Here is an 11,288-nt window from a genome sequence, read left to right as displayed (position 1 = left end):
TAAAAGCAGCTGCATATTTTGGAAGATGCGTGGAAGGTCACACATGTCCTCATTGTCCATTTAATATAAACTGCTGGCAGGAAATGCATTCATCCAGCACTACTGCATACACTTAGAAATGCATTGCCAGTAATATCCAATGAAGACTAAATATCTTTTTTTTAAAACCTTTAAGTCTTTTGTGTTTCACTGATGGTATATTTAGTCAGGACGAGCTGACCTCCAGTCCCAGTGGAAATGCTGGCATTTTAACATAGCACAATGGAAAGCCTTTGAATTTGCATTCATTTTAGTGAGCCATAAAAGCAACAGAGTTTCAGAGCTGGCTCGGGGACTGTCCAGCAGTGAAATGCCCATAAATAGTGATGATAAACTGCATCTGTGTGTAAATGAGCCAGCCAGTGACACTCTGGCTCATTTTCAAACAGCGGGTTTCACCTTTTCACCATGCTGAGAGGAAACCTGCAAAAACATTTAACGTTGAGACTTACACATACATTTTTCAGAGTACAATGGAGGCTGTGTCACAAACACCTCTCTTCCTGGTGCCCTTCACAGGCTGCTGTGGGGTTACTACATTACAAGGTCTTTCCGTTGACTCTCCATTGCAAGGTAATGTAGAAGTGTGTGGCCTCATTGTCTGGTGGGATCAACAAGGATGTTTTTTGGCCAGTGGAACAGGAGACTGTTGATCCAGAGATCACTTGATTACCTTGACGAACAGTCAGAACATAAGAATAATGTTCGCAGGCAGGCCAAACAGATTCATAAATTAGCCTCCAGTTTCATCACAGCTTTAATTAAGCAAATCTGTGCCAGTATACCATTTGTTAGCAATGTCAAGAATCTGTTTTTCATTTGTGGAAAAATGCTTAGTTGAATTATTTTAAGAAATGTGTTTGTGGAAGACAAAAGCATAAATCTCAGTCATGCCAATACACAGAAACTTAGAATGATGCACACATAATAAGCACTTATTTGGTGGCAGGAAGTGCAGAGTTATGGTTAGTGATGCTAATGACTTGCTCGCTGATGTACTGCATTAGCTAACTCTTAAAGAGCATTATTTTCTGCAATATTGTTTTTGTTAAGTATCACATAAACCACTAACTGATTGCCTGTTAAACCAATTAAAAGTTTGAGATGTATAACATCAGAAAATACTGAAATATTCTAATTTTCTAAGCCTGAGGTCGCATCGTCAGTTTGCTTATATTTACTGCTGCAAATGCTAAAGATATTTGAAAATCAGTGCAGTTAATATTGTGCAAATGTTTGGGCTGTTTCAGAAAATGGGCTGAACATTGCCACTTTCTTAAAAACACACAACTGCTGTGGCACCAGATATTTACAGACAAGGACTGTTGTTGTTTATTGGTTTGATTTTACCCACCAGGTGGCGCCAAAATAGTAAGATTATCTGTAAGGTTTTGATCGTACCTCCAAGTTTGACATTTCTTTTTCTTTGCACTTCTCTTCTCTGCCTTCTGTGTGCTCTAAAGTAACAACATGTATTCCTTTCTGTTCTTCATTTAGCTCTTTCTCTCTCCTTGAAGTCGATGCCCTCTGTATCCAGTTGATTCATAATATCAGATCACATTTCCTCTGGCCTTTTGTCTAATGGGCTTTTTGCAGATCTCCTGATTGAGATGGCAAGTGAAATATTTGTGTGTGCACAAGAGAAGTCAAGGTTACCCTTTGATATGCCATCTGATTCCCAATAGCTATATTTTCTCCACATTTATCTGATGAAGACGATGTACCTTTCAGATATGCGTACACAGCTGCAGGCTGCGCTCTTTAGCTGTTGCCTTCCCCAAAGTGTCCCCTTGTAGCAGTACTGTATGACTAAGCAGAAACAGCTTCACTAGTACAATGATTGATATCTGATACTTTGTGTCTTACTGAATGCTTTCCGAGAACTATTTATCTCCAAGAGGTAAGATCGTCTGTCTTAAGTGGACTGAACCTGAGCTGCCTTTTGTTTTGGTTTGGTTTTTTTGCTTTTTCTCATCCTGTATTTTTCTGCTTGATCGTTCCTGCCTATGTATGTGCATGTGTTGCTGCAGTGGTGTTATTTTGTTGTTGTATTGTTTTATGTATTATTCTGTGATATCATTGGATCTACTACGCTTTGCCACCTAGATCCCCCCCATGTAATGCATTGTCATGAAAAACCTTTGAATCGTGGTGTTACAATGCAAAGCTGCAGAGGGCGTCATAAGAACGTGACATGTTTGAAGAAACACTCTACAAAAGATGAATTTGGTTAGAAAAGTTTGCCCAGTAGTTTGGAAGGGAAAAAATGAAAGAACTTTTTAAAACACCAATCAGAAGTGTTCATTTCAGTGGAATATTTCTTTGTTTTCTCTCAAGATCCGAGTTAGTGCATCTCAGAGTAAAAAATCCCACCAGTATTGCCTAAGACTTGAAAGGTCTGCAGCTTTGCAGCATGCTCTTTTAAAAGCAGACATGTTCACATCTTTTTTTGAAGACCTACTGTGTATTCACCTACCCCTCTCTCTCTCCCTTTCTGTTCTTTCCCTCTCCATTTTTCTTTTGTGAACAGTTGATCAAAGTATGTTTGAGAACTCCATTGCGCAGCAGCAGAGTCCCCAGACCTCGAGGCCAGGGCCGTCCTCGACCCGGCGCGCCGCGGCGATGACTAATTCCAACCCGGGGTCCAGCTGCGTGGACTCGCCCTCCTCTGGAGGACAGCAGAGGCTGAAAAATGCCATTAACCTGGGCAAGGCAGTCGGGGCAAAGGTTAGTGCGACACAAGCAGAAACGGGACATTGAGCTCAGCAGGTCCTGTATTCTTTTACCCTTTGAAATAAGCTCATATAGTGTGACTTATTGAAAGGAACACAGGTTTAAGCTCTTTTTATTCTTTCAGCTGAGCCGATAAATATTTGTATCAAAACTACCTGCAAAGGTTAAACCTTTCTCTCCTTCTCGTCTCTCCTTCTTTCAGGTCAATGACTTGCTAAGAAGAAAAGAGCCCAGCAACCTCGGAGACATTGGGGTCACGGAGGTCAACAAGAATGTTGGTGCAGTTTGGAGCTGCATGGAGCAACTCAGTCAGACTGCTGCCAGCAGGTATGCTCCCTCATATCCACACACACATTCATACTTCATCTTAATACTGTGCAAACTGCTCCCCCCCCAAATAATTAACAGGCTTCTACGTCAAAAGATTTTAGGATGAATATGTGAAACTCGGAGGCCTTTCCACACGTCTAATTAATTAATAAACCCACTGAAAGACATTATCTTAATTTATTCAAAAATATTCCATTACCTATACTGAGCAGAGGACGTATCTATTACTGCAGAATTGGGCTGTGGGTCAGAAAAGGTGAATAATTTACGATTTTTCCTGTGAAATGTGGCTTTAAATTAATGATGATACATCAGAGGTGCCTGGGAGATGCCTGGAATTGAATAAGCCAGTTTTTCACTTTGAAGTTTTCAGTTTTAGGGGGTTTATTTTATTTTTTGTTTTTTGAATGTGTCGATTTGACATGTTTATGTACTCTCATAAACGTACTTTGGAGGATTTTTCGTCTGTTGTCCTGAAGATTGGCCGACTAAAAGTCATTTTTCAGCCGCTCAGGTTCCATTTATCTCCATTCGCTGCACCAAGAACAGATTTAGCTTCATTTAGCAGCGATCTAAAGATTGTTCGGGACCACCAGCTGGTTCGGCAGACTTATAGCTGACTCACTTCTCATTTTTGAAACGTGAATGCATGAGATGAGGTGCGACCTTCACCTGTTCCCCAGACAATGCAAATCCTGCAAAGCCTCTGACCTTAACAAGGTTTATGTTTTTTTCTTGGGTTTTTGATGTTAATGATGCTGTTTTTGTGACAAAAAAGGTGCATTTTCTGAGGACAGACAGCACAGCAGTGCTTATTGAACTGTCTCCACCTGTCAGCTGCAGTGAAAGGTCACACAACAGTAATAATTTGTGATCGCCTTGGCCTCTAGCTACAGGATTACGTGCTGACGTCGTCTGGAACAGCTTAAGAATTTAGAGTGTTTTTTGTAAACACGCTCACTGAACTCAGTGAGGAGCTCCGAGCACGAGCGAACGTAGGTTTAAGCTCTTGTTGCTTCTCTCCAGCTGCCTTCCTCCTCCATCACTCAGCTTGTTCTTATTAGTAGGCAAGAGCAGCTTTGAAGTCTGAGTCATCCTGCCAGGTTTCATTCTTCTATCAGTGACGCTGAAGCGGCATGCAAACTTAGGATGGCCTTTGTTCGACAAAGTCTCATTCAGTTAAAATATGAAACAATTGGTGGTTCTTTGATGCAACAAACGGCCCCTGACAGGATTCTATTATTCTGCACAGCGGGGCCATCAGCCAATTAGCTGTCAATTTTTCTTGACATGTTTAGTCATAGTCCCACCCACAGTTTTAATGTGTACCGACTGCAAAATCTGATGTTCATTTTGTCCTGCTGCGTTTTTTCTTTGCCTGAATAGTTTGTGCCTACTGTGAATGCAGCATTACATATGGGTTATTTATGGATTGCTTCCTTAGTTATTACAAACCCTAGCTTCAGTGTTTGTGCCTGTATGTCGGCTCTGTGACAGGTCATCTGCTTTTATCTGCATCCAAATGCAGTTCTAGAATGTTTTACACAACGTAACGTTGTTATGAAGGAGGAAACTATCCATCAGAGCCTAAATTGTTTTTGTAAAGCAACAGACAGTGCCCGAGAGAGGTGAAGAACAGTGCAGGCAGGGTGGAGTGGGTGGAGACAAATGTCTGGGGCAATTTGTGACAGATGGATAGTGGTGAGAGTGAAAGGGAAGGTTTACATGATGGTAGTAGACCTGCTACAGTATGATTTATGGTTTATAGATGGTGGCACTGACAGAGAGACTGAATCTGGAGGTGGAGGTGGCAGAGTTAAAGATTTCTGTTGGGAGAGAACAGGAAAGGCCGAGCGGTATGAAGACAAAGTCAGAGAGGCAAGTACTGAGATTGTTTGGACAAAGGATGTTGAAGATGAAGCTGCCAGGAAGGAGGAAAAGAGGAAGAGCGCAGGGAAGATTCATGGATGTAGTGAAGGAAGACGTGCAGAGGGATGGATGCCTAGGGATAGGCTGAGAAGCAGGTTGATGATCTGCCATGGCAACCACCAAGGGGAGTCATGAGGCTGTAAAAATGCTGTTTAAGCTTGAACAGCTCTGGTCAATTCAAGCAGCTAAACTTCATCAGCATAAAATATGTTTAGGAATCGATTTCTTCGTTGTGGCAGCGTATGGCAGAAGTTTCAAATGTAGTCACCACTTAAACGTTCTCTGTCTGTCTTTCGTTGCCTCCCTTAATCTCCATTTTCCCTTTTCTCCCCCTACCTTTATTCCTCTCTTCTATTCCAGCCACATCACCTCCTTTGACTCCTTCCCTCGGCTGGACCCTCCACCCCCATCGGGGAAGAAGCGCCTCCCTCGAGCACTGAAGACGACCCAGGACATGATGATCTCCTCTGACCCCGTGGTCTCCTCCCCCGACCCTGTGGATTCTTCCTCCTTCCCTTCCTCCCCTGAGAAGACATCCCCCATCACTCAGGAGGAGATAAGGAATGAGGAGGAGCAGCAACAGGGAAAGGAGGAGGACAAGAGGTCATCGGGCCCAGCAGAGAGGAAACCCGGAGCTGATTCTGAGACAGCTGAGATCAATGACAACGTGGATACAGTGATAGGTGGAGAAGAGGATGGCGTAGAAGTGGGAAGCGCTGATGAAGGCATGGATGAACACGGGCTCCAGCTCTCTGTACCAGACCTCATCAATAAAGATCCCACTCTGGAGTCCAAAGCCAAACAATGCGACGTCTGGCAGAAGGCGCCGGGGCCTGACTCGCGGCTGGCCTCTACTCCCTGCTCGGGCAAAACTCCTTGCCGCATCAGCCTGGGCGAGGATGTCCTGCTGGGGAATGGCGCCCCCTGTAGCAAAGCCACTGGAGGGAGCACTGAAGACATGGAGCACCATCCAGACCTGCTGTCGTTTGAGTAACACACAGAGCTGCGGCCAAATAACCAGTTCAGTAGATTTCAAAAAGCATTTGAAGTTTTTCTCTTAGTGTCCATCCCAGAAATGTGTGTGGAGGTAATTCAAACAGACTGCAGCGAGTACTGCAAATCAAAAATTCACTGCCACTTTTCAATTTTTCAACTCAATCTTCTCTGGGCTTTACTTTAGGAAAAGGGAACACATACTTCCAGAACCAAGGGCTCTTTATCTTTTTTTAATCTGATTTCTGGATGTGGGATTAGCTGAAAGGTCACGGTAATTACGCCTTGCTTTCTAACACGGCTGATCTGAGGTCAGCTGGGCGCTTCAAGAATCTTCTTAATGAATGAAAACAAAAACTGACCAGCATGAGACAATGAATGAGCAGCAACAGAGGAAATAGGCGGGACTCTTTTTTTGTGCAGTTTTTTAATGCTTCTGATTTATTCACTGTGTATTTCTTATGTATATCAGGTGTCTAACATATCATGTCTTCCTCAGTAATGTAATGATGATGTAACAATGAATGTTTTAAGTGAGATGAAATATCCTTTAAATGGGCTAAAATGTTACAGGCAGTTATTGGCAAGTGTAACCACAAACATTAAATTTTATATTATTTTATCAGTATTAAGATAAAACACTATTGTATTTAGCACCACGATATTTTCGCTCTATTTAAAGGGACATTTCATTGCATTTTTGGTATAAATCATACAAACGCTGCTGCAGCTCAAAGTTATACAGCAATATAATGTACATTTAGACTCATTTAACATAACACTCAAGTGTTAGGAGTTAGGCGCAGGCTTGGGAAAAGAAGACGGAAGTGAGGGGTGGAGAGGCGGAAAGGATGTGAATGTGTAAGATGGTAAAGCATAGCGAGGAATTTCCTTTCAGTTCAGTCGATATGAAATGTCACGCAGCACTTTCTACTGAGGAGGGGGACGCCTTTTGACCCTCAGCTTCACCCTAAAGAAATGATCCCTGTTTGTTCTTGAGCCAAACTGGAAGAGAACTTTCTCCAAAATGGATTTTTGGAACACACTTAAACTTTTGATTCAGTTATATTTATATAGCGCCAAATCACAACAGCAGTCACCTCAATGCGCTTTTTCTTGTAAGGTGAAGACCCTACAATTATAGAGAGAAATCCCAACAATCAGACGACATCTGACGAGAAAGCACTTGAGTGAGAAGTGAGAAGGAAAAACTCCCTTTTAACAGGAAGTAACCTCTGGCAGAACCAAGCTCGGGGAGGAGCAGGGGGCGGGGGGGGAATCCAGACCTACATGGCCCTGTGTAAAAAAGCGTTCGCCCCCTAAACCTAATAACTGGTTGGGCCACCCTTAGCAACAACAACTGCAATTAAGCGTTTGCAATAACTGGCAATGAGTCTTTTACAGCTCTGTGGAGGAATTTTGAACCACTCATCTTTGCAGAATTGTTGTAACTCAGCAACTGTTTGCACCATAAAAATTTGTTTGCCTGGAAAGCGAACTGATGGAGCTGTGCGTTTGGATCCAGGCTCATAATTTGACCATAACTGAAACACCAACATGATAAAGATTTCCAAAATCATCTTCCCGCTGTGACTGAACTGAAAGCGAATTCCAGTGACCTCCACAAAATCCTGATGGAGAGTCGAAAGAGAGACGGGTGGATGGATGGCAGCTTTTGGAGGGAGGGCTGCTGGAAAGTTGTTTCTGAGCTGAGGAGGAGCAGGATAATTAGCTGTCAGCAGAAAGAGATGAAAGAGGTGCGTTTTTATTCGAGCAGATCATTAAGTGACAGACCAAAGACAGAAGCGATTGGCTCAGTCAGACATGCTGTTTTTTGTCACATTATTTTAGTGAGAAAGCAGGAGCAAAGATTTCTGCAGAAGAGATTCTCTCTCATTTACTTTCACTTCATCGGCTCTGAAAAAAAGAACCCAAAGCCTGTGTATTAATACCTTTGTCGTAGCAGTTCACATGCTCATTTGAAACCTTCTGACTCAGAAAGGGTTTTTTTTATCACTGTAAGAGTAGCACAATCAAGTTGCCATGGTTATTGTAGCACAAGCAAAGCTGTATTTTTATAACACTACTTTTTGAGCATCTGTTCTGCAGATCTGTGCGAGTGGATTAAAGTGGACTTTTGAACTGTGGAAAGTGAACACAAAGATCCCAATGCCCAGACACTGAAAAGAACCCATTTTCTGCGAGTGGCCTCAGTGAGTGACCTGCTGTCCTTGTAGGGATACACTGACTTTAGAAAATATCAAAGAGCTCCCAGAGGACAGCGAGACAGAGGCACAGCCAGCGCTAGTCGTGGTCAGGTCGTGCCCGGCAGAATGAGAGGAATGTTGGAGCTGAAGTGAGACAGATAAAGGAAGCTTTGTCTCAGTCTGTCTCTCTCTGACTTGGTCTTACTTACTGCCATCTACCACCACAATAAAGCAGCTGATGTCTCCCATTAAAGAGTTATTTCACCCAAGTCACAAAACATAACTGTCCCATTAGCTTTAGCAAGCAACCTGCAGGATACTGTGGAGATTTTCTGCTGTTTTCAGCACCCAGAGCATTGCTCATGAAGTGAGAGTGGCAGATGTGACAGGTGGAAATGAAAAGTAGCTTCTTTTTTTTTTTAAAAAAAGAAAATGTGTAAACCGACCCTTTTAGGTAGATGCAAGAGTGAAAAAGTATCATTTACTATTACAAAAAAACATAACTACTGACAAACACTGGTGTACAGCATGAGCAGGGAAAATATAGCCACCATTATTAAAATGGGATTCTTAAACCAAAGCAGTTTGTTATAGAGGATAGCTAAGGCTTCACACTGCTCTAAGCACTCTGTATGATGTCAGATATCCCTAATATGGTCATTTAAGTCCCACCCACCTACTGTACAAACTTACTGTTTGTGAGAGGCAACCAATCAGAAGGAATGTGGCTTAAAGTGAGGGGAGGGCTTGTTTTTTAACAGTGTTTGGCCTGACGAGCTGCACCAGTATGAGGTAAATAAGGATTTTCTTGAACAGCAAATATTATAAAACCACTAGAGTTGAATATAAATCTGGTGTATGAAACGTGAGCAGAAGCCCTGCCCACTTTAAATGGCTCAGAAAAACTGTCTGTCAAGTAACGACCAAAGCTGATTTTTTTTTTCATGTTTTTTTTTTCATGTTTATGTAGAGCTCATCAGTCCCTAAACGAAACAAAAACCACCCTTAAATAAAAATTGTAACTTGTAGGTCGATGATAAGCCAAGTGTCTCTCAGCACGGACATAATTGCTTCGCACGTGGATGAACCACTTATCAGAGAGGCTTTGATTTGATCTAACAAACACGCAGGAACGGATTGATAACAGCCACTCGGATTGAGTCAGAAGGTAAAAGCAATGCAACGCGATCATTAGTTCAGAGAATGCATCGAGCAGCTTTACGAGTACACAAACACTAAAAAGCTGAATTCTTTTATTTGCTGATGAAGGAGGAGCAGTGTACTTTTTATGGAAATGTTGTAAGGCTATTTTGGAAAATTCTGTGAAAACGCTAATCACTTTGTTGCTCTAACAAATGAAGGAAAGAGATTTATTTTGATATATAGTCAGAGGCAATCTGCGTTATTTAGCTGCTGCAGAATTTGATAAATGGAGAGGGAGAAAATGACCACGCTTTGTCTGTGACGTCGTGTCTTGCTTTTGTCTTTTCAACGCTGGTCGACATGATTTCAGCAGACATGATGAATGAAGGAAGCTGAGTGCTGCACGTGGAGGCTTTTTCAAAACAAGCCTGAAGAAGACTGGGACCTTTTAGCAATTCTGCTTTAACTGTTGCAAATTATGTGACTGTGTCTCTTTTTTTTATAATGAAAAATCAAAATGATTTAATAATTTTTTGGCTTTTATCCTCCCAATGTAGTTTTTTTTTCTAAAGTGGGGAAATAATTCCTCCAATGGCTGTAATCTTCTGAGAAAACAAATCTGAAAATAGACTTAATCATGAACCTCTTTTTGTCTTCTGTGTCTTTTTAAAAGCTTAACAAGACCTTTTCTTCATCATTTGTTCTGGGGATGGTCTATGTTTTGTCTTTCCTTCGTCTCACGCCTGCCACTCAGCGACTGCTTGCACAGAGCTCTCATCCTTATCAGTTTTGGCTGATTTTCGCTTCCAAGTTTCTGTCAGCGTCGATAGGCCCCTGACGCTCTGTTTGATGGATCATACGCTCGGAGAGTCGCGGCGGTGGCGGGGATTCTAGAGCGGAAACCGCTCTGATGTTTAATTCATCCGTGTTTGTCCTAATTCGTGAAACTCCTGGTCACTGGCCACCACTGGTGTAAACAACCAGTCGGCTCAGACGTGTGTGCAGGTCTTGTTGCTGTTTAATAATTCAGACGTGATGCACTTATTGATTTTCTACAAAAGAACCCAGACCTTCATGCATAATGAATCATCTAGGGCGCGAGATAGCTGGGTGCAGTTTCTCGACCCAACAAGTTTCTCTCCGCTGTGTTCTGCTGAGTTTCTCAGCTAGTTTTGTATAAGGAAGCCCCCCCAGCAGTATGAACGAAGGTCATGCTGCGGTTGTTCTCGAAAGATTGTTTAATTTTTATGTAGTTACTCAAACTGAGATTGAGCTGAGATACTCTGCATAGCTTGAGCTTACATTTCACATATTACAGCTTGGTAGCAACATAAGGCTCGGGGGCCTGAGTCGGCCTACCAAAGACTCCAATCTGGCCCACTCAATTGTAGTATGACAGCATATATTTTAGACTTTTAACTGTGTTTTTAAAAGTTTTACAGCTTTTCCTGCTGATTTTTCTTCATGACTTTACTCCTACACAGCACACCATGCTATCTTGCATAGATAGAGCGCTTTAGGTTGAAGTTGTAAAATGTTGCTTTTTTTGTTTCTTTCTTTCTTTGTTTCTTTCTATGATTTTTCATAAGTAATAGATCAACCTTTAAATGACACAACGCTCCTACAGAAATGTATGGTTTTTATAGTGGGTTCAGCTTAAAAAAAATAAAGGGCATCAATTAACAAAAATGTTCAGTTTTTTAATTACAGGACCAGAAAAGCTAACAGAACTTTCTGTAAATTTACATTTTTATTTCTTACAATTTAAGGCCAAAGCAGCATTCCTTAATAAACCATATTGTTGAAATTACATTTCTTTTTATATATTAAAATGTGTCAGGGATTAAATGTGTGGCTAAACTTCTTTACGCTGACAAAAAGAGATCCCCATTTAAGATCAAAGTGACTTCCCTG

General features: G+C 41.8%; 1 protein-coding gene across 1 annotated transcript; it reads left to right on the top strand.

The window, feature by feature from the left end:
- Nucleotides 1–881: 881 nt before the first annotated feature.
- On the top strand, nt 882–11,056 carry LOC134646609 (uncharacterized protein C1orf226 homolog). Its single transcript, XM_063500436.1, has 4 exons — nt 882–1,939; nt 2,570–2,766; nt 2,975–3,099; nt 5,392–11,056. Exons 1-4 carry the CDS (start codon nt 1,909–1,911, stop codon nt 6,023–6,025), a joined length of 987 nt encoding a protein of 328 aa, XP_063356506.1. The 5' UTR covers nt 882–1,908; the 3' UTR covers nt 6,026–11,056.
- The last annotated feature ends 232 nt before the right edge of the window (nt 11,057–11,288 follow it).

Source organism: Pelmatolapia mariae, linkage group LG17 (assembly GCF_036321145.2).
Source record: "Pelmatolapia mariae isolate MD_Pm_ZW linkage group LG17, Pm_UMD_F_2, whole genome shotgun sequence".
NCBI classification, from domain to species: Eukaryota; Metazoa; Chordata; class Actinopteri; order Cichliformes; family Cichlidae; genus Pelmatolapia; species Pelmatolapia mariae.
This window is presented reverse-complemented; position numbering and strand designations above follow the sequence as displayed.